Genomic DNA, 23,993 nt, shown 5'->3' on the forward strand with positions numbered 1-23,993 from the left:
TAAACAATTGCCACAAATATGAGGCTTCCATTTGAGTTAGAGGGAAACTACAGAAAATAAAGGCTCATCAGTTAGTTTCAGAGAAGGGAGCGTTTCCCTAAGGCAGGTTGAAGCTCTTCTTTACGTGGAGCACCCCTCGCCTCAAAGGTGGCAGGCAGGCAGGATGCTAGAACCCCAGGGTTTTGAGGGTGAGAATGAGGGGCTGTGGCAACTCCTGGGCTCGGGGCCAAGCGTTGAGCCCTCTCACCGTAGCTGAATGGAAGTGCCACCTGCCCTGGGCCCCACGTGACCCATCCTGTCTGAGGCCGCAGCAGTTCTCACCATCTGAGACAATGTCTAGGGCCCCCTGTGGATTAGCACATGCACAAAGGGGTTTTGAGAAACTACGGACTCCTCTGTGATCCTCCCCAGTGTGCTGCGCTGGGACTCACAGCTGCCCTTTCCATAGCAGTTGATGCCTCACATGCTGTTCTGAGCATGAACAGCTCTGGAAGCTGGAGCAGAGCCTGTGCCAAGCTCCCCCAGGCTCACCTGGGCCTCCCCCAGGCTCGGGCCATCCCTGCCATAGCCACAGAGCCAGCAGTTGGAATGCAGGGTCTGCCTGCTGAGTAGACAGCTGCTTTGCTGTGCTGACGATCCAGTCGGGTCAGGGGAGTTTCAGTTACACCTTCATGGGTTGCTAGTCAAACCTCCCAAGGTAGGCAGGGGTTCTGTCCCACTTTTTAGCCCCTCAGCTGGAAACAGAGGCCATTTCTGAGGCAGATGCATGACGCTGGACCCATTCTGTATGCAGTGTAGAAGTGCTTGGGCAAGACTGCGTTTCTCTCTGGGGTGAGGAGGAAAGAGAACTATTCAGGGATGGTCTGGTTGGCTGATGACTGTCCCTGCAGGCCCAGGTCACCTGGACATGCTGGGGTGTGTGGGGGAGAGCTGGGGGACCCTTTTTGCTTTCTCCACGGCTGCTGCTGTGCTAGAGAGCAACCCATGCTCAGCAGTCGTAGCCCGGTTGAATGCAAGGTTAAAACCCAGCAGCCAGATCTCAGTGGTGTGAAGGGATCCCTGGGTCAGGTGTACCAGTGGTGGTAAAACACAGCCCTATTTTTCCAAAGTTCTTTGCATACTGACAGACACTTAGAGAATAGAAGAAATGATAATGAGGAGTCACTGGGTGTTTGAGATTAATGCCTTTGGGGTTTTAAGTGAGCTGGTACTGCGCACACTCCAGGATGCCTGCACATTCCAGGGCCTGTTCTGTGGAAGCAGGTCGGGTTGTGGGAAACCACACCCTGGGAACAGGCAGGCAGCTTGGATTCCTCTTCACGTCTGTGACTCTAAGCAAGCTTCCTCATCTTTCTGAGACTCACCTGATGTTGTTGATGGTTTTAATGGGATGAAATGGAGGTAGCGTGTTCAGCTCAGGGCCTGGCATGTAGTAGCTGTTTCTTGCGCACTTACTGCTGTGTTGGAGCGTAAGTATGACAGAGGCCCTGGCAGGCCCCGTGAGATAGAACCCGGGGTGTGGTCAGCTGGGAGGGCCCAGAGCAAGGGCAAAGTAGGTCTGCGGCAGCAGTGGTTTAACTCCTCCCTTATTGTCTTGATTTTAATTCAGGAATCATCCTTCCAACCCCCAGGCCTCTCGGTTTCTTGATGTCTTATCATCCCCCAACCTCAACCTCACTTGCCTAGTCTTACCCAGTCCTTGTCATTACCAGTATCTGCATCATCCCAGTGTCAGGTTTCCGCCTTCCATCCGCTCACTGTCTCTGGTGCTGTGACTCCCAACAGTCCTTTGAGTCCATCAGGATCTTCAGCCGGTTGGCCCTCCCCACTTGCAACCCTCACTCAGCCCTTCAGGTCCTTGCCTCACTTCTTTTCTAGCTTTGAGTCTGGTCCATCAGTATAATCTCCTTTGCCCCCTTTTCTGTCCTTTTATTTGCCTTGCAAAATACAATCCTAGTGAAATTCCTTCTGCTGAGCATGGTGTAGAAAAGTGCAGCCACTCTGACTGGGGTCACCGAACCCAGGACCGTCAGGGGGCCCTTGATGCCATGCAGCCTCGCCCACACAGCCATAGGGTCTGGGAGCACTTCATACCTTCCTGCTCGCCTCCCCATCTGTGCCCCATCATCCTACGTGTCTGGTCTCAGTGCCTGTTGCACTGAGGATCCTGAGGCAGTTAGAACATCTGCTCCTGGCTGAGCCCGTCCCCTGCACTGGGTCCCATTCTCTCTTCCTCCAGCACCTTCCCCCCAGCATACAAACATGCCATTATTTCTCCTGTTATAAGAAAATCTCCTGGCCCCCCTCCTCCTCAGTCTCCTTTGCTGGTTTATCCTCATCCCTCATCTTCTCAGCCCCTTAACCACTGGTACACCCTGTAGCAGTTTTTCACCTTTCTCTTTTCTGACTGTACTCACTCCCCTGGTGCATAAAGACGTGAGAAAACAGCAAGAGGTTGACCCTTCTGCAGTCCACATTCATCTAGCCACCTTGCCTACTGCCTCTCACTTGTCTAACAGGCACCTCAAGCTTATTATTCCCCGAAGTGAGCTCCTCATCTCTCTCCACCCTGTTTTCTTGTATCAGTTGATGGCAAATGTGTCTTCCACTTGCTCAGGCCCGAACCTTGGATTCACCTTTGATTCCACTTTTTGCCTCAAACCCTGAATCTGATTTATCAGCAAATCCTGTTGGATCTACCTTCACAATAAATAGAAACTCTGAACACTGTTCCTACCCTGGTCCAGGCCACCAGCATCTCTCACCTGGATTCATGCAATTGCTTGCTTCTCAGCCAGTCTCCCTATTTGCATTCCTAGGTGCCTGCAGTCTCATCCACAGAGCACCCAGGGTGATCCTTTTAAGCTTCAATTAGATCACGTTATCTACTGCTTAGTACTCTCCAAAGGCTGCCATGTCACTCAGTCCTTACACTGGCCCACAAGGCCTTCGAGGAGCTGAACCTGTCACCTCTCTGACCTCATCTCCTACTGCTCCCCTGGCTTTGCTCCCAGGGCTTCAGCTGACACTGTGCCATAAGGGCAGTGAGCTGAGCCCCTACTGTGGCCTTGCTATTCATCCAGTTCCCCAGGCCTTTCTGTTGGTGACTCCGTCCTGCCGGAACACTCCTCCCCCAGGTACCTCCTGTGCTCCCACCTTCATTGCCTTCAGGTCTGTGCTCCAATGTCACCTTCTCATGAGACCTTTCCTGACCACCGATATAAAATTATAGTCTTCCTCTACTGCTTACTTATAGTACTGATCACTTTCTAATAGGTCATGTGATTCACTTTTGTCATTTTTCCCATCAGAATATATGTGAGAGCAGGGATTTTTTGTCTGTCATTTTGTACCTTCAGCGCCTAGAACAGTGCTTGGCACACAAATATTCAGTGAATGAATGAATGAATAGGAGATACTTGGTTTTCTTGGCAAGAACAGTTCTTGGGTCTGTGATGAGCTATCGAGGAAGGTGGGGAAGTGGAAATCCTGTTAGGAGGGCACCCCTTTGACAAAGCTTCTCCACAGACTGAGGCTCAAGTGCCTGTGACCTCAGGACTAAAATGGCGAATGGCAGCAAGACTCCAGGATCTTGCATTGCCATGGGACTCAACTGGTTCCTCGAGTGACCCTGGCTGTCCTCACCTCCTCATGGAGGGGCAGGCCTGGCCTTTGCACCTGTACAAACCCAACATACTCTGGGCAGTTTTGGATGCTTCCTCACAGGAAATCCTTGGGCTGGGCTTGGATTAGGTCCTGGTGCAGATGAGGGACTTGCCTCACTGCCCTCCTGTCACAGGCCGGCCGGCTGGGCTAAGAGCCAACCCCAGCTGTTCTGCCTGCTGCCCTGTTGCTGATAACTTCCAGAAGATGACATTATGTTTCAAGTCAGCAGCTAATCATGAGAGGCTGGAGAGTGTACAAAATAAGAATTTTATTTTATAATTAAAGCAAAGAGGTAGGACCAGTAATCGGTCCCTTTGGTATTTATTCAGACCTCATCTGCCATATTCTCTCTTTAATAAAAGTAAGTACATAAAAATACATTGCCTGTTTTTACCTCTCAAATCAGCCTTTGGCACCCTAAGAGAAGTCCCAGTATTAGTTAATTCATTTAATTTTCTTCTTGTCATAAAATGGGAAAGTTGTAAGAATCTGCTTAATGTTGTATGAAACTGCTATTTTTAATACAGTACCTTTTCCACCCAGGACAACTCTCACCTTTGTCTTAAGATGCAGGTGTTGGAGAAGTACGTTAAGAAGTGAAAACCTTTGTCAAGCAAAGAGTGTCGACTCATTGGTAGAAACTGAAACCCTCATCCCCATAAAGGACCTGTGTCCTTTGGGAAGTGCTAGTGTGGTGCCTTTGCTTGCTGTTTGTTGAACGGGCTGCCTGGCACGTGCATGAGCTAGAGCAGGGTCTCAGACAAATATTGAGCGATTTTAACTTTATTCCTCACGACTGTTTGAAATACTGCAGAAAATTCTGGATGTCTGTACATCAGGCTGTGGGCCCAGAGGCCTGGGTAAGCTGGAGGCCTAGGTTTGTGTTTGACTTGTGATTTCTGTCTCTGTGGCAGACCCCTGAGGAGCTGGATGACTCGGACTTCGAGACGGAAGACTTCGATGTCAGAAGCAGGACAAGCGTCCAGACAGAAGATGATCAGCTGATAGCTGGCCAGAGTGCCCGGGTAAGGACCAAGTTTAACTTGTCCTGCAGACCCTCCCTGTCCCTCTCTGTTCTTGGCTTTTTCTTTTCCAGGAAAACACTCTCATTATTGAGAACACCATTTTCCCTCTCGTTTTCTCTGGCAGTAGGACCGAAGTTATCCTAAGTTGTGGCACCTGCTAGTCAATTGTAGGTTCATCCAAAACATCTTCTCAGCTGTGCCCTGAAGCTTTGGTTTGTGAAGAGCCCTGAGTCAGGAAAGCCCTAGGATCTAGTCAATGCAATGTTTGTTAATAGGACAGTGAAATTCAAAAAAGATTGCTGTCTTTGCCTATCTCAATGATACCATGGGCATGAACTATTTAATTATTCATGGGTTAAAAAAAAACAACAGTGGTACATTCAAGAAAATCAGAGCCATTGCATTCATTTAAGTCATTAAATCTTCAATCAACTGCATTTATGTTTTTGGGAGGATGCCAAGAAATATTACTAAGGAGTCTTTTTTCACCCCTTAGAAGATATTTTGAACAGCGGGTACATCCCTGCTTTAATCCCCACTCAGTCCTAAGCATTTTGGGAAGCTGAGTGGAGAGGAGCCCAAGGCCCTCAGTCTGTGACTTGAGGTGGGCAACAGGCTTCCAGGTCCTGTGGTGATAAGGTTTAAATGCCGTCTCAAGTACCTAAAAAGTGTACTCCGCAGCAGGTTCTCTTCTGCCTGCCTACTTGCCTTCTTTAAAATTCACATTCTAGGGCTTCCCTGGTGGTGCAGTGGTTGAGAGTCCGCCTGCCGATGCAGGGGACGTGGGTTGGTGCCCCGGTCCGGGAAGATCCCACATGCCGCGGAGCGGCTGGGCCCGTGAGCCATGGCCGCTGAGCCTGTGCGTCTGGAGCCTGTGCTCCGCAACAGGAGAGGCCACAACAGTGAGAGGCCTGCGTACTGCAAAAAAAAAAAAAAATTCACATTCTAAAACTACTTCTGGGTCACCCTGAAAAATTAGAGATGTATTACAGCCACTGGGCCTGCCACAGAAAGGACTCCATGTATTAGCCCCTCCCTCATCTCCTCTCCCCATGGCAGGAGGCAGAGGATGAAACTTCTTTTTTTTTAAGGTTCAAATGAAGTTTATTTTTTTAAATATTTTAATTTTATTGGAGTATAGTTGATTTACAGTGTTGTTAGTTTCAGGTATCAGCAAAGTGATTCAGTTATACATTCTTTTTTAGATTCTTTTCTCATATAGGTCATCATAGAATATTGAGTAGAGTTCCCTGTGCTATACAGTAGTTCCTTGTTGGTTCTCTCTCATAAGAGATATATATGTGGTAGTGTGTGTATGTTCATCCCAAGCTCCTGATTTATCCCCCGGTCCCCCACACGTTTCCCCTTTGGTAACTATAAGTTTGTTTTTGATATCTGTAAGTCTGTTTCTATTTTGTAAATAAGTTCATTTGTATCTTTTCTTTTAAATTATCAATAGATTCCACATATGAGTGATAGCATATGGTATTTGTCTTTCTCTGCCTGACTTCATTTCAGAGGATGAAACTTTTAAAGAATTAAGCTGATTCTGTCCCTGTGCAGGCATGATCATGAAGCTTCTGCATTGGCCTTCAACCCCTCATACCCTGTTTTTCTCCACACTAAAACTTGTTCTTGAAAGTGGGTCGGGAATTCAGGCTGCTGTAAACTTCGGTGCAAAATGGCTCTTCAGGCAAAATGAAACCTATTAAAGCATTAGCCTACCTGTGTCATAGATTGCTTGGTGGAAATATTCTTGGCTAATGCACTGTGAGAACTTCATATTCTCTTTATGTAAGAGCTTCCTGGGCTTCTGATTTTAGGCGATCATGGCTCAGCTTCCCCAGGAGCAAAAAGCAAAGATTGCGGAACAGGTGGCCAGCTTCCAGGAAGAAAAGAGCAAGCTGGATGCCGAAGTGTCCAAGTGGGACGACAGTGGTAATGACATCATCGTGCTGGCCAAGCAGATGTGCATGATCATGATGGAGATGACAGACTTTACTCGGTGAGCAGTGCCCAGCCCCAACCTGCTACACGGAGGGCTTCCCCCCTCCCTGCAGGTCACGTCACACAGGCAGGACGTGCTGCTCTGTACACACTTTTCTGTTCATCTCCACCTACAAGGGCTTCAGTTGCGATCATTCTTGTTCCCTTTTTTCAGAGGTAAAGGACCGCTCAAAAACACATCAGATGTGATCAGTGCCGCCAAGAAAATTGCTGAGGCGGGATCCCGGATGGATAAGCTTGGCCGTACCATTGCAGACCATGTAAGTGACAGACTTGCCACATGGGCCTTGAAGTTCATCCTGGGACTCTGGCAGCCTAGCGGTGATAACAGTGTTTTTCATGAGACACAGCACTTTTCCCATCTCAAAAATTGTTCTTAACTCATCAACCTGCTTGACTAACATCAGCATAGAGTTTTAAGGATTTCTGTATTCCTGTTTCTTCTTTGCCAAGTTTTGTAAGGCAGACCCAGTTTGCATTGAAGCACATCTCTGGAGCAGGTGTGTATGTCCTGAAATCTTCCCTTGGTCTACAGCTAAAACCAGCCTTTACTGTTGTTTATTATCTCTCAGATCTCTTCAGGATGTCAGCTCTGGGCAGGAGCTAATTCTGCAAGCCCTAATACACTGAAACTAGGTGTATAAGAGCCTCTTCTTGTGGAAGTATTGCAGTATTTCATGTGAGAATCAGGAGCCCTTTTGGCTAGTGCTTTTGGAAGGCTGACGTGCCCAACTGGGGACAGACATCTATGTCCTCAATCACCCAGCCTTCATCCCTTCATTCTCTGTATTGATGTGTCCAAAAAAATGTGGTTCCTACCTCCTGGGAAGTTTACAATATATTTCTCTTGATGCGCCAAGATATTATCAGCTGTAGTTACAAACCCTTCCCACTCCTTTCCCTGAAGTATCCACACGCTCAGCCTGCATTGGGGTTGTGGGACAAGTGACAATGGTTTCTCATTGCTCAAGCCAAAGATTGGGAAGTATCCTCGACTCCCCTCTTTCATGTAATAACCGATACTCAGCCCTGGTGCTTCCACTGGCCACACGAATCTCAACACCATCTATCTGGTCCTTCCCTCTTAGCAGCCCCCAGCTGAGTCCTGGCACGCATGGCCCACACCTGCACAACTGTGGCCTCTCCTCTGCATGCCAGCCTCCACACAGTTGCCAACACAGTCTTCTTATATGATCATCTTAAAATGCAAATGAGGTATGGCTCTGCCATGCTTCAGTAGCTTCGTAGAATACAATTCTACATCTCCAGCGTGGTCGGCGTCCCAACCTCACAGGAGGGAGGTTTTGGCATAAACACTTGAGAGAGGTGCTCTGTTCCTCCTTTGGGTGAAGTCTCCGAGGTTGGCCCTGAGCTTTGGCAGCAAGACAGGCATTTCCCTGTGACTGGTCGGGACCCCACGGCTCCCATGTGCTCTTCTTGCTTTGGTTGACTCACCCGTTCTCCATCTTTGCCTAAAATGACTCTCCTTTCATCAGGTGTTTACAGAATGCATCATAACTGAGCAGATGAAGTCCCTTTGAGCAGAAGAGCTATTTGGATGGTTATCGCCTAGTTCACAACACTCTCACTTTTCTCCAGAACCAGACTCTCGCTTGCTGAGGCTATTTTTCACCTTTAGGGGCTAGGGGCAGGGGCTGCAGCAGAGAGCAGCCTAGGGCGATGATGGCCCCAGGTAACTGGGTAACTCCTCTCTTGCCCTTCGCTCAAGCAAGGAGTGAAGAGCTGGTGGCACACTGAGCCTTTCAGAAATACCTGTGGGGGTGGGTGTGTTTGAGCCGGGCTCAGCGTGCTTGGTGCTAATTCCACTGTCCCATCAGTGCCCAGACTCAGCCTGCAAGCAGGACCTGCTGGCCTACCTGCAGCGCATCGCCCTCTACTGCCACCAGCTCAACATCTGCAGCAAAGTCAAGGCTGAGGTGCAGAATCTCGGTGGGGAGCTGGTCGTCTCCGGGGTAAGTTCCATCTGTGAAGAGAGCTGGTCAGTGGGAACGTGCTAGGAAGTGTGCTGTGGAAAAACTGGAAGTTTCCTCTTGGTCCTCAGAGGCCAAGGGCTGCACATTGTCTACTTCCTGCAGAACTGCAGCTCTGCTTAGCATGGTTGGTTACAGCTAGGAGCTCTTACAGTGCTTGCCTCTTCCCCTTTGTTGACCACTCCATAGGTAAAAGTATTTTTGTCTTCATCGCTTTTCCTCCCCCAGAGAGAACTGAGCCTGTTCAGAAATTGCAGAGATGACATATAGGCTTTCTCAAATCCCCTCCACTCTCAGAGTTCCCAAGTAGTATCTCTTCCCTTGTCTGTTTACCATGGCACAGTTCTGGACCCCTTGTCACCTTGGGCAGGGGAAAGAGGACATCTCGCTCCACTGAAGCCCTGTGGCTTCTGCTAAACCCCACAGAGTTTCTTTCGAAGAAGACTTGGTATGTTGGACATACTCATACCATTTGCTTACCTGCTACAACATAAATGCCCCTGTCTCTGGGGAGCAATTATCTATATTCTCTAAATGAGAGAGGAGACTCCCTGGGTCATTACTGAAAGCACTGCGGGGGGGGGGGGTGGTTCTCTGTCTAGGAGGCTGACATTGCCACCTCCCCCTGCACCATGGCCATCCATGGCTGTTCTCGGTGCTTATGGTTATAGCTCTGCCATCACTCAAAAGATTTCGGCAGATCCTCCCCCAACCTGAGTGAATGAAAACTTGTTGAGGGGTGGGGGCAGGTAAGGTAATGGTACCTTAGGTTTTTATCATTCCTCCCTTCTTCAAAAGACCTGAAACACAGGCATTTTCAGGGTATTTGGATAAGAGCACCCAGTCATTGGGAGAGCCATTCAGAGGCAGGGCTGCTGCCCCCGCCCCTGTCCTGGTCCAGGAGGAGTGGGGACTCCCCCGCCAGGGACTGACAGCCTCCAGCTGGACCGGAGGGTCCAGGCCCTCCGGTACCTAGACCCAGGCCCCCTGGGTACACGTGGGGTTGGAGGTCAGGCCTGTGCTCCTTACCTCCCTGTCTGCCTCTTAGGTGGACAGTGCCATGTCCCTGATCCAAGCCGCTAAGAACTTGATGAACGCTGTGGTGCAGACAGTGAAGGCGTCCTACGTGGCCTCCACCAAATACCAGAAGTCTCAGGGGATGGCTTCCCTTAACCTCCCTGCTGTGTCATGGAAGATGAAGGCGCCTGAGAAAAAGCCCTTGGTGAAGAGAGAGAAACAGGATGAGACACAGACCAAGATTAAGAGGGCATCTCAGAAGAAGCATGTGAACCCTGTGCAGGCCCTCAGTGAGTTCAAAGCCATGGACAGCATCTAAGGCTGCCCCCAGCCCTCAGGGCTTCTAAAGATCTGTCACTGTTCTTCACTCGTATACTTGCTAAATAGAACACTGATGTTAGATTCCATAGGAAAATAGATTTCAGACCTGGCCAAGCTGGTGAATTTTGCAAAGACACACTTGTGTTTAAGTCAGTCAAAAGTACTTTTAGAATTCAGGAGCATGTATCTTAGCTATATTTTTTTATAAGCGTAAAAATTCCATAACCAAAGAGAATGCCACATTAACTTCTTAGTAACACTGTTGGCCAAGTTGAAATGCCTGTCCTCCTAGTGGTGGCAGCTGTAGGGTTTGAGAGAAGGGGGTCTGACTCACCCTGGTTCACAGAGAGGGCTTCCACCGGTTCTGGCAGTTTGGCTGGTATTAAATGACCAAAGATGACCCAGAGTAAGCAACCTGGCATCTTAGGAGGCCCTGGAAAAAGGAACATTCCCAGAAAGGTCTTCAGAGGGACAAACCACATGAAACTGAGTCAAACATAAATGTATCATGAAGAAAACTGATTACTCTCTTTATGACATGAGAATTTTAATGCATGGTTACAATAACTAATGTACTCTGCTGCAGGACATTAATAAAGTTGCTTTTTTCAGGCTAGAATGTTGTGATGCTGTAATCAGAACATGCTTTTTTTCCTTTCTTCAGCTTCAAATGCAAATTCATCATTGGGCTCACTTCTAATAATTGCAGTGTTTCCTGCCTTGGGCTTATGAGAGAAGCCTGACAAAATAGTGTTTGCTTAGGCAGTAATTTAGACTTACCTTATTTGTGATTACTATAGCTACAAGGTATAATTTTACTTTCTTATTTAAATTTTATGAATTTGAATGTTTTTTACACTAACTTTTCCCAATAAAGTCCAAAATGAAACCAAGTCTAAGGGGCCAGGGTCCTTTTCTTTGCCTTCCAGTGGAGTCGAAGTTTACATTAAACATCTCCTGGATTTGCCTGCAGCATCTGCAGTGCTCTGGGCCCCCCCACCGCCGTCCCTCATTCCCTGGATGGTACTGCCCAGTGAGGAGACCATGCCTATGGCTCTAGGCTGAGGGCCTCACCTCCTTGCAGCTTCCATGCCAGCCCAGCAGGGAGGGCCATGCCCACAACGGGAATTCACATGTCCGTGCTTCAAGGTGCAGGTCAGAACCTCGGAGGCATCCTTGACATCTCCCTGGATGTCACCCCCTCTCTGCTGAATCATCCCCATCAGTTTGCAACCATACCATGGTAATGGCTGCCTTAGAAATGGCTGCCTTAGAGATAACCAGCCTCCTCAACCCCATGTCCTTTCCTAGCCAACATCCCCACTTAAGCAAAACTCCCTAAAGAAATGTGTGTAGCCCATGTCTCCTCTTCCTCACTTCCTTCCCTGCCATCCAGTCAGCTCTCTGCCCCACCATCTTGTCACCATCCTCCATTCCATCTTACTGTCCTCACCCTATCAGTGGCCCAGGTGAACAGGCCCTCCCTCCTGACAGCTCCTCCCCTGTCCTCCAGAGCACCTCGCCCTCATTTCCTGTCTTCCTTACTGGGCACTCCTCCTCCTCTTCCTAGTTGTTCTAAGTTGCGCTGTCCCAGGGCTCAGCCCCTGGGCCTCTTCTCTTCTGTTTCTGCTCACTCCTGATCTTAGCCAGACTCCTGACTTTAAATACCGTCCAATGCCAACTTCTCCCAGAACTAGACTTTTATAACTGCGTGCTTCCTAAAGTCTCCACTTGAATGTCTTCGTAAGCATCTCAAACTGGACCTGTCCAAATTCTTCCCTTTGAAATACATGCTAGGTCCAATTATTTCTCACCAGTTCCACTTGCCATCACCTAGTCTAAGCCTTCATCACTGCATTAATTTCTATTAGTGTGTAACAAACTGCCCTACAACTTAGCAGCTAAGACAACAAATATCACCTCACACTTGCTGAAGGTCAGGAATCCAGGGGCAGCTTAGTGGGAGGTTCTGACTCAGGGTCTCTTATGAGGCTGCAGTCTCTGGAGGCTTGTGAGCTGGAGGGTCCACTTCCAGGCTCTTTCACGTGGCAGGTGGGCAGAAGGCTTCGGTTCGTGCCAGGTGGGCCTTCCCATGGCAGCTGCCTCCCCCCCAGAGTGAATGATCTGAGAGAACAACAACCAGATGGAAGCTACAGTGTTTTATAAAAACCTGATCTCAAAAGCAATACATCATCCCTTCAGTATTCTATTGGTGACACAGAACACCCCTGGTCCACGGTTGGAGGGCACATGCCAGGAGGTGGCTCCCATGTCTGTACGCAGACCATTGCAGTAGCCTACCCGCTGCCAGGCTTCCCTGATGGTCCTGCTCCCACGGCAGTCACAGTAACCCCTATATACAAAAGTCGGAGCATGTCATTCTTTTAGCTCAAACCTTTCAGTGGCTTCTACGTTCTAGAAGCCAGAGTCCTAAATGACAGGTATGGCCTCTTGCTGTCTCTGGCCTTTCCTCTCACCAATCTTTGTCATTTGCCCTTTACACTTGTGGTTCCACTTTCCCCAGAGACCCCTATTTCTTCTCAGGATCGCCTTCAGGTGTCTTGTCAAAAGTCCCCTTATCAGAAAGACCTCCTCTGATAAATCCTTACCCTGCCCTCCTTGTTCATAGCTTTGAACTATTTACGCATCCATTTGTTTCTATTGTAAGCTTCACAGGGACAGGAATCCTTATTTTGTTATCACCGACTCTCCAAGGCTCAGGACACAGTAAATGGCCACCCTGGGGATCCCTCGCGGGGCCAGGCCCACAGGTACTGGCCTCCCTTTACTCAGCCATTCCTCCTGGCTGACTCAGAATCCATGCTGACACCTGGAACATTTGCATGGCTTTTGTTGCCATCAGTTTGTCACACTCCGAAACTGTCTTCCAGGCTTCAGATACACGTCTGTCCCCAGCTGCTTCACCCTATCCGCTGATGTCCTACAGCCCTGCACCCCAGTGCCAGGTTACCAACCAGTCTACCTCCCCACTCAGCCCATCTACTTCTTAGAGGCTGAGCCCCACCCCTCGTCTGGACAGCCACCTCCCTCAGCCCCCAGCATCCTTTATCCGTTCTCCACCTGGTGGCAAAGGAAGCTTCCAAAAGCTTCTCAAGAGTCGAGCCTCTGCATATAATCCTCTGGGGCCCCCCATGCCTGCCTCAAGAATGCCTGGCACTGTGACCCTGCCCTCTGCACCCACACTGCCCCCTGGAAGTGATTCCTGGGACACACCCGTGCTCTCCCTGTGAGCCCATCACTTGCATGTCCCAGTCATCACCTTTGCCATCCCAACCTTAATACCATTATTTACCTAAAAAGACTGACTTTTGTTGAGCTTCGCCTCCTCCTAAGCAATGTCTATGAAATCACGTTTGATGTGCTACATTTTTTTCTAATACACGTTAAAATAATTTTAGTAAATGTTCGTTCATGTATCACCTAAAATCATCCCTTGTATCAATACCACAATGGGAAACAGTGGCCCACAACCTTCCTGCTCATCAGGCCTTGGCTCAGCCCTCTTGGCCATGGCACGTGGTGTCATGGCGCCAGCCCTCACAGGACTGTCCTGCAGTCCTTGGGCAAACGGCATTGGTCTTGGTCACCCCATTGCCCAGCAGAGGGCCTGGCACGTGCTTGACAAATAGCTGTTGAAGCATTCGAGTGATTCATTGCTTTAAACCAATCTATCAGAAGATACTAGAAGGCAGAGAGCAGGTCACTGAGGAGGCACCAGAGGCCTTGCCCAGAAATCCTGAGACCCTCCTCTGCCCTCCTCAGAGACCATGATCGGGAGCGGCGTGGCCTGGGCTGAGCTCAGGGGAGACTCACCTCACCACGTCCTTGGGGGGATTTGCTCCTGCCCCTTGGCTACCGCCAAGAGAACTGTCTCCCCTCAGCATCCTGAGGCTTCTTGCTTCTCAGCCAGGGCAGCGGTGACCTCAGTGTCACCTCCTTCCATGACACCTCCTCCGGTGAGGCCTGGCCAGCTCCCTGCTGGACGGTGCCTCGTCAGCCTGGCATTCTGGGCCTGGCCGCCCCACATACCTGCTCTGGCCACGACCTGTGCACAGCGTGGGCAGAGCCCAGCTGCCCTCCCCGCTGCCCTGCAGCACCTCCCACAGCGCCTAGGCGGACACTTCCAAGGCCCCACCTCCCCTCTGCAGCCTTAGTCCTCACAGCTTCCGCTCTCCACCCAGGTCAGGGTCGCCACCCCACTGCAGGAAGAAAGGAGGAGCGGCCACAAGCTGGGGACGCCCAGGACCCCGTCAGGCCTTTACCCACATCCCCCCATTGCTTGTTTACAGCCTGTGAGGTGTTGCTGCTATTCCTGTCCCTCAAACTTCACAGTTGTGGGAACTGACTCAGGCACAGAGCCCTCACCCAAGTTACACAGCTCACAAGCCGCCCAGCCCCTCCTCCCAGCCGCAAGATCCAGTCCCTCTAAAGCCCAGGTTCTGACCATCCCTCTGGAGCCCTAGACGGCAGCAAAGGGGCTGGTGCCCCCAGTCTTCCTCCCAGGAGGCTGATTCGAGGAGGCCGGCAGCTGGGAATGCCCTCATGCTCCCACCACCACACCTGCCCCATCCCTGCACGGGTCCTCAGGACTCCGCCTGTCAGGATGCAGGAATTCTCCAGGCTCCTGGGTAAGGCCACCCCCTGACTAGTCACTGGATCCCGGCCCACTCAAGGATTTTACCCCTCAATTCTCCCCTCCATTTCCTGCCTCGCCAAGTTTTCCTTCCCCCCAGATCATTCTCATCAGCACACACAACAAGTTCTGATAGCTCCCAGAGTTTTAAAAAAAAAAAAAAAAGAAAGCTTTTCTGAGTCCATGTCTCCCCTCCCCTTACACAGAGCTCCTCAGGTGAGTGTTCAGACCCCATCTCCACGGCCCACCACCATTCTCCCCACACGGTCCAGCCCTCCCCTCAGCAGCACGTGCAGCTGGCAGCCACTCCCTCCTTCCCTGTCACACTTTCATTAGATTTCCACCACCTCCACACCCTTCACTTACCCTGCTCCTGATATCCTTTACCAGCTCTTTCTCTTGATCTCTAATGTTGAGCTGGTCCAGGCCTCTGACCTTGGTCCTCTTCTCTTCCTTGTTTCCGGTGATTCCTAAGTAGTGGTTTGCTGGATAATGTGCAACAACCAGCTTTTCAGGGTGGGGTTGGGAGAGACTGCATATATAACCATACATTTTGTTATACATTTTACTCCTATAAAGGAATTATAGCACACAGTTCACAAATAACAAAATATGCAATATTCTTTAAATTCCACTGAGGCTTTGATTTTTGCTGAACTCTTGCATCCATAGCCAACCTATGGTTGCAGCCAACAGAGTCTAGTTCTGACATGAATATTGGTTGATATTTTTGTTTACCTTAAGGAGTAAGGAAGTAAAACAACAGAAATATATGTGTGAGAATTTTACTTGTTTGTCAGTGAGTGACCTCTGTTGAATCAGTAATAGTTGTCAAATACTGTAAGACAATTTCCTCAATTTTTTGTGCTATGTATAGATGACACACTCTAAGTTTAATTGGCATTAACGTTTTCATCATCACTTTCTCAAGTCTAGACAATCAACAAAACAATAAATTAAGCCTTGGTCTGTAGCATTTCCCAACTTCTATGGTGTAAATACTCCCACCACATCAGATTTCCAGCCACCCACACGGTGTCCTGATGGTGGAACCGGGAAGAGAAGCACAGAAGCGCAGGAAGAGAAGCGTTTCCACCACTAGATGCAATAGACGGAAGTAATCTCAGGAGCAGAGATAACAGTCAAATGTTAGGAAAGGATACGTTCTGAGTATTTATTACCTTAAAATTTTTTAGCTATAAATTTACACGGATTAAGATTCACTCTTTTTGGTTCACAATTCTGAGCTTTGACACATACGTAGAGTTGTGTAACCACCACCACAACCAAGATACAGAACAGTTCCAATGCCCTCCCCAAGATTCCCCTGTGCTACCCCAATGTCGTGGAAATGTCCCCTAAGTCCTGACAAAACGCTTTCCCTATAGTTCTGCCTTTTCCAGAATGTCAAATAAATAAAGCAAAAGGTTTGCAGCCTTTTGAGTCTGGCTTCTTTCAATCAGCAGCATGCATCTGAGATGCATGTGTTTGCTGTGGGCATCAGCAGTCCATTCCTTCCCACTGTGGAGCAGAAGCGGTGCATGGATTACCACATTGGTCCATCCATCCCCAGATGAGGAACATTTTAATTTTTTGTAGTTTTGTTTTGTTACAAATAAAGTTGATATAAATATTCATGTACAAGTTTTTGTATAAACAAAGATTTTTATTTATCTTGGGTAAATACCTAGGAGTGAGACTGGGATTCTGTATGATAAGAACATGTTGAACTTTATAAGAAACTACCAAACTGTTTTCCATAGTGGCCGGCGTTCTTGCTTTGTTCCCAATCTTAGAAAAAAAGAAGTCTTTGACTATTGAGTTTGAGGTTTGCTGTAGGTTTCTATGTGGTTTCCCTTCGTCAGGTTAAGGAAGTTACCTTCTGTTCCTAATTTGCTGAGAGTTTTTATTAGGAATGGATATTGAATTTTGTCAAATATTCTTTCTGCATCTATTGGGATGATCATGTCGCTTTTTCTTCTTTAGAAACACATCATCTGTGTTCCCACCACAACGTATGAGCATTCCAGTTGCTCTGCATCCTCACCAGCATGTGGTATTGTCAGGCTGTGTTCAGGTTTTTTTTTTTAAGCCACTTTAATAGGTGTCTATTCATGTCTCGTTGTGGTTTTAATGTGCATTTCCCTAACAACTAATGACACTGAGCATCTTTTCATTTGCTTATCTGTCATTTGTATATCTACTTTGGTGAAATGTCTTTTCAAATCTTTATTTTTTTAAACTGGGTTGACTATTTTCTTGTTTTGAGGATTCTTTATATTTCTGGATACAAGACCTTTGTCAGATACATAATTTGCAAATATTTTCTCCCTGTTTTTGACTTGTCTTTTTATTTTCTTAATTCCACAGATCAAGTTTCTAATTCTGGTGTTGTTCAATTTATCAATTTTTAACCTTATGAATTGTGCTTCTGGTGTTGTAGCTAAGAACTCTGCCTAACACAAGGTCACAAAGATTTATTTCCTGTTTTCTTCTAAAAGTATTATAATTTTTCATTTAGGTCTATGTTTGGTTTTGAGTTAAATTTTGTATAAGATGACAGGTATAGGTCAAGGTTCATTACCTAAAACATGGCTGTCCAGTTGTTGCTACACCATTTATTGAAGACGAATCTTTCTCCACTGAAGTGTCTCTGCACTCTGTCAACTCAATTAACTATATTTGTGTGGGTCTAATTTCTGAACTCTGTTGTGATTCATTGATTTATGTGTCTATTCTTTGACCAGTGCCATACTGTCTTGATTACTATAGCTTTGTAGTAAGTCTTAAGACCAGCCTAGTATGAGTCCTCCAAATGTATTCCTCTTTTTTTTTTTTTTTTAAGTTTTAATTTTCAATTTTATTTTTGGCTGCACTGGGTCTTCATTGCTGTGCACAGGCTTTCTCTAGTTGTGGCGAGTGGGGGCTATTCTTTGTTGCGGTGCGTGGGCTTCTCCTTGAGGTGGCTTCTCTTGTTGTGGAGCGCGGGCTCTAGAGCGCAGGCTCAGTAGTTGTGGCGCACGGGCTTAGCTGCTCCGCGGCATGTGGGATCTTCCTGGACCAGGGCTCGAACCCGTGTCCCCTGCATTGGCAGGCGTATTCTTATCCACTGCGCCAACAGGGAAGTCCTGTATTCCTCTTTTTCAAGGTTGTTTTAGTGATTCCAATTCCTTTGCATTTCCATATATTCAAATCAGACTCTTGATATCTAAGAAATTCCTACTTGGGACTGCAATGAATCTATAAGTCAATTTAGGGGGTGGACTTAACAATATTAAGTCTTCCAACCCATGAACACAGTGTGTCTATTTAGATTTTTTAACTTTCTTTCATCAGTGTTTTGTAATTTTCAGCATAAAAACCCTGCATATTACTTTGCTAGATTTATACATATTTCATTTGTTTCATTGCTATTGTAAATGTTTGTTTTTTAAATTCAATTCCCAGTTGTATACAGAAATACAGTTGATTTTTGTATGTTGACCTCAGGAGCATGTTAGACGTACTGCTATTTCTAGGAGATTTTTTTGTACATTCCATGGGATTTTTTAAATTAATTGTGCCATCTATGAATAGAGACAGTTTTATTTCTTCTTTTTCATTCAGTATGCCTTTTATTTCATTTTCTTGCCTTACCGCACTGCCCAGGACTTCCTGTACGATATTGAAAAGGAGAGGTGAGAGCCGGCATTCTTGCTTTGTTCCCAATCTTAGAAAAAAAGCAGTCTTTGACTATTAAGTTTGAGGTTTGCTGTATGTTTTTATGTGGTTTGCCTTCATCAGGTTAAGGAAGTTCCCTTATGTTCCTGATTTGCTGAGAGTTTTTATTAAGAATGGATACTGAATTTTGTCAAATGTTCTTTCTGCATCTATTGGGATGATCATGTGGCTTTTTCTTCTTTAGTCTATTTATGTGGTGATTTGAGTTGAACTAGTCTTGCATTCCCAGGATAAACAGCCACTTGGTGATGATGTATCTTTTTATATACTGCTACATTCAATTTGCTAATATTCTGTCAAGGAGCTCGCATTGAAGATTTTACTAGGGACTGCGGAAAAATCTGAAGTACTTACCACAGCCTCCAAGATCTCCCCTCCCCAAGCCCCCCAACCTCATCATTTATAAGGGATGCTGATCTGTAATTCTTTTTTTTTTGTCTTTGCAATTTATTTAACACAGATTCACTGTGGGAATTATAATAATTTCACTAGCCAAGAGAATACAGGATGTCTCTTAATAAACCAATAAAGAAATTAAACATACTCAAAACAAATGATAGATTAATTACCCTATGGTACCAGGCAAGGTGAGATAAAAGGAATAAAGTCTAACTACACCTTAGTTAAGGTGTACCTTTTCTATGAGTTTTATTTTCTCGGGAGAGAAGGCTTTGCCAACCAAGATCTGACTTCCATCTGCCAGCATAAAAGTCCATCGCGGCTAGAGCACGTTGCTAGGGAACATTGGTGCAGGTGCCCACAGGCAGGCTGATCTCCTCTGGCTGCTGTTCCAACCACCGCCTAATAAAGATGTTGCCTTTACCAAGGCAAGAGGTATTAGCAAAGGGTAGCTTTTACCCGGACCGACAGTTGCTTCTCCTCATGTTCTTACCAATAAGCCCCCAGAAAGCCCCCTCAGCGGCTGGGCTAATAAGTACTTTTCTTTTTTTTTCTCTTTTACTCTTTATTTTATATTGGAGTATAGTTGATTAACAATGTTGTTAGTGTCAGGTGTATAGCAAAGTGATTCAGTTATACATATACATGTATCTATTCTTTTTCAAATTCTTTTACCATTTAAGTTGTTACATAATATTGAGCAGTTTCCTGTGCTAATACAGTAGGTCCTTGTTGGTTATCCATTTTAAATATAGCAGTGTGTACAAGTCAATCCCAAACTCCCTAACTATCCCTCCCCACCCAACCCTTCCCTGCCCCGTAACCATAAGTTCATCCTCTAAGTCTGTCAGTTTGTTTGGGTTTTGTAAATAAGTTCATTTGCATCATTTTTTTTTAGATTCTGCATATAAGCAATATACAATATTCCTCTTTGTCTGTCTGACATACGTCACTCAGTATGACAATCTCTAGGTCCATCAGTCTATCCATGTTGCTGCAAATGGCATTATTTTGTTCTTTTTTTAAATGGCTGAGTAATATTCCATTGTATATATGTACCACATCTTCTTTATCCATTCCTCTGTCAATGGACATTTAGATTGCTTCCATGTCTCGGCTACTGTAAACAGTGCAGCAATGAACACTGGGGTGCATGTATCCTTTCGGACCACGTTTTTCTCCAGATATTCGCCCAGGAGTGGGATTGCTGGATCATATGGTAGTTCTATTTTTAGTTTTTTAAGGAACCTCCATACTGTTCTCCACAGTGGTTGTATCAATATACATTCCCACCAACAGTGTAGGAGGGTTCCCTTTCACCACACCCGCTCCAGCATTTATTGTTTGTGGATTTTTAAAATATATATATTTATTTATTTGGCTGTGTCGGGTCTTAGTTGTGGCACACGGGATCTTCAGTGCAGCATGCTGGCTCTTAGTTGCGGCATGTGGGATCTAGTTCCCTTACCGGGGATCGAACCCGGGCCCCCTGCATTGGGAGTGTGGAGTCTTAACCACTGGACCACCAGGAAAGTCCCTGTTTGTGGGTTTTTTGATGATAGACATTCAGACAGGTGTGAGGTAATATCTCATTGTAGTTTTGATTTACATTTCTCTAATAATTAGCAATGCTCAACATCTTTTCATGTGCCTCTTGGCCATTTGTATGTCTTCTTTGGAGAAATGTCTAGGTCCTCTGCCCATTTTTTGATTGGATTCTTTTTCAAAGAACCATCTTTTCATTTCACTGATTTTCTTTAGTTTTTCTGTCTTCAATTTTATTGGTTTCTGCTCTTATCTTTATTATTTTCTTTTCTTCTGCTTTCTTTGGGTTTAATTTGTTTTACTAGTTTTTAAAAATTACCTTTGTTCTTTTAATATTTAAGTATATACAATTTGATTTTTTTTTAAGATTTTTTTTTTTTTTTTCTTTTTGCGGTATGCGGGCCTCTCACTGTTGTGGCCTCTCCCGTTGTGGAGCACAGGCTCCGGATGCGCAGGCCCAGCGGCCATGGCTCACGGGCCCAGCCGCTCCGCGGCATATGGGATCCTCCCAGATCGGGGCACGAACCCGTATCCCCTGCATCGGCAGGCGGACTCTCAACCACTGCGCCACCAGGGAGGCCCAAGATTTTTTTGATGTGGACCATTTTTAAAGTCTTTATTGAATTTGTTACAGTATTGCCTCTGTTTTATGGTCGGGTTTTTCGGCCGCGAGGCATGTGGGATTTTAGCTCCCCAACCAGGGATCGAACCCACACCCCCTGCACTGGAAGGCAAAGTCTCAACCCTGGACCGCCAGGGAAGTCCCAATTTGATTTTTAATAATGGCTGTGTTCCACAAACAGCTCACAATGTTTCTCATATCCACACGCCTCACACACTGCTATAAGCTGGCTCCATCACACACTGCTTCTGAGTCTCTCTCTTCACAGGTGGCCTCTTCCCTCAGCTCCAGACTCTCTCCAGCTGCCTATTCAGCATCCCCACTGGAACGTCCCATTGACATCTCAATACAAACACGTCAAAACAACATCCACCACAAGGCCCCAATCTTTTTTCCCCTACTCTTCTATCCTCCCACTTTGTAAACAGCATCTCCACACACCAGTTTGCTCAAGTCCCCGGGTAGGGCTTCATCCTTGACTCTTCTTTCCTCACACACCACATGTAGTCAGTCAGCAAGTCCTCTCAGCTTGACCTTTAAAACACATCTGGAGTCTGACCACTTCACACCACCTTCTCCATCATCACCCTGGTTCACAACGTATCAGCTCTCACCTAGATTCTACATCACACCCTGCATGGGCCTCTTGCTTCATTCTTGCCCGTGTCATCTATTCTCACCACAGCAATGTGAGTGATCCTGCTAAAATGTCAGTCACGTCGGGTCTCTCCTCTGTTCACAACTTTCTAATGGCTCCCATCGCAAAGAAGAAGCTCAAGTCCTTACCAGACCAGCCAGGATCTGCCCTCCCCATGTTGCTTACTATTCTCCCTTCCACCGACTCTTGCTTTTCTTCCAACACCCAGCCATGTTCCTGCCTCTGATATTCCCTTGGTCTACAAAGCACTTCCCCAGATCCCCACAGGGCTCACTGCCCCGCTTCCTTCTGTTCACACAGCACCTCCTCAGAGAGGCCTTCCCTGACACTCTTTAACCCCATTTCAGGCTTTATTTTTCTTCATAGCTTTTAGCACTCACTGCCGGACATCATATTACATAGTTATTAGTCAGGGTCTACCCCACACACACCTCAACTGTTCCACTTACCACTTCATGCCCTAGAACAGCACCTGGGTCCTAGTAGTCCTGAATCAGATTTGTTTGTGAATGAAGGACTGAGTAAATGAATTGAGCAGCAGCCAGGAGAATGCTTAAAACTCACCCCTTGCTCCCTGCTGTATCGGAACGAGGGCGCGCTCCCTGGCAAGGCTGGTAGGGTGCTGGAAAATGTGGTCCCCTTGACTCCTGTAGCTCCACCTTGGCCACCTGGCCCTTCACCCCTGGCACTTCCTCCACCTATGGTGAACTTCTGGGTTCCTCAAATGGACCACTCTCTCTCAACCTCAGGCCTTCTTCTATCTTCAGGCTGGAAACCCTTTCCCCACTCCACTTGGCTTGCTCTTCAAACGTCCTTCAGGCTACAGCTTGGCTACCACCGGCTCTGGGAGGCCTTCCTTGACCTCCTCAACTAGGTGAGGGGTCTTCTCAGGTCCAACTGACCAAGGCTTCCCCCACCACAGTACATGTCACGCTCAACTGCTTCCCCACCAGACTGTGAGCTCCCTGGTGGCAGGGCCTGTGATTTATTAATCTCAGGCTATGGGAGCCCAACACAGAGTAAGTGCTCAACAAATACAATTTGAATGAAAGAATGAATGAACAAGTGGATTAATAAAGACCAAGCCTGCTGAGGGATGGGGAGAGGACCTAGGCCCCCCACCCTACTCCCCACCCCTGTCAGCCTCCCGCACAGAGGGCCTGGTTCAGCCCAGCTGAGGAGCAGGGAACCAGCAATCATCCAGGGACTACAGGGTGTCAGCCAGTCACAGCTCTCAGTCCAGTCCTTGTCAGAAGGCCAAGAGCCTTGGGGCCCTACCACGTGACAGGGGTGGGAGAAGAAATAAATGGCCTCCAAACCCTGGCAGGAAGAAGCTGAATCACCCCAAGTCTGGTCACTATGCCCCCCCACCATTACCACTTTCTGCCTAACTTCAAGCCCAGGTCCCACTCCCTGGGCACTGTTCCCAGGATGGCACCCAAAGGGAAGGCAGAAAAGGGCTCCTCCTAGACCTGCAGACAACAATCACTGATGAACTGGGTGGCAGAACCAGAATCCACACCCATGTAGCCTAAGCCTGAGCCCTGGGTCACACTGCTGCCTGTGTCCCTGGAAGGTCTGCTTCAGGGCCCAGGACCAAGAAGTCAGAGGCCCATGATGAACCCAGATGAGGCCACTGAGAAGACAGACTGCAGACCAAGCTTCACCCTCCCTGATGCCTTGTCTGTGTGTATGTGAGGTGGAGAAGAAGGGAGAAACAGTCCCATCACCCGGCTGTGGCAGCCTGGCACTGGTCTGGCTCCCCTCTCTTACCTCCCATATGTTCTTTTCTCGGCCCCAGGGTCCCCTCTCCCCAAGAGTTCGTGGCCCCAAATCTCCTTTCCGCTTTACAGGTATGCTATTTTATGCAGCATACCTGAGGGCAGAAGAGATACCGGGGTCCTCAATTAGGCCTCTACTAGTGCCACTCCTTCCGTGGGAACCCCTTCCCATATCCCACATCAGACCCTGGAGGTTACAGAAGCTTCAATGGCTCTGGGGATCCTCAGTCCCAGCCTGATACTACCATAGGGGCCTCACAAGCCCTCCTTCCACAGCTCCCCACATTTCTGTCAGCCCTCGTCCAAATAGTGCACCTGCTCCTACAGCCTCAGTGCTCACCTCTGCCAGGACCGAGACTCAGACCAGACTTGTTCCCAAGTCCAAGTTCCCCCCTCTCCATGTGCCAGGGCAGCCCCATTCCCCTATGTCTCCCCTTCCCCCTTTGTCAAACCCACCTGAGAGTCTCCTGACACCCTCTTTAAAGTGACTCTTGACCTTGGCCTTACCCAGGTCCCAGCACCTCCTTTCTGTACCCTGCCCTGCTCTGCCATCTCTCCTGGCCCTCCCGCCACTGCCTGTCAAATTA

The 23,993-nt window shown here is 47.6% G+C and overlaps 1 protein-coding gene across 1 annotated transcript in view; it reads left to right on the top strand.

The window, feature by feature from the left end:
- CTNNA1 (catenin alpha 1) overlaps positions 1-10,646 on the top strand; it is a 175,822-nt gene extending 165,176 nt beyond the window's left edge. Inside the window, exons 14-18 of the mRNA XM_060093424.1 lie at positions 4,581-4,691; positions 6,515-6,696; positions 6,853-6,958; positions 8,537-8,671; positions 9,738-10,646. Of these exons, the coding sequence (XP_059949407.1) occupies positions 4,581-4,691; positions 6,515-6,696; positions 6,853-6,958; positions 8,537-8,671; positions 9,738-10,025 (822 nt within the window). The 3' untranslated portion in view covers positions 10,026-10,646. The remainder of the gene's footprint in view (positions 1-4,580; positions 4,692-6,514; positions 6,697-6,852; positions 6,959-8,536; positions 8,672-9,737) is intronic.
- Positions 10,647-23,993: the final 13,347 nt, after the last annotated feature.

Source organism: Mesoplodon densirostris, chromosome 3 (genome assembly GCF_025265405.1).
Source record: "Mesoplodon densirostris isolate mMesDen1 chromosome 3, mMesDen1 primary haplotype, whole genome shotgun sequence".
NCBI lineage: Eukaryota > Metazoa > Chordata > Mammalia > Artiodactyla > Ziphiidae > Mesoplodon > Mesoplodon densirostris.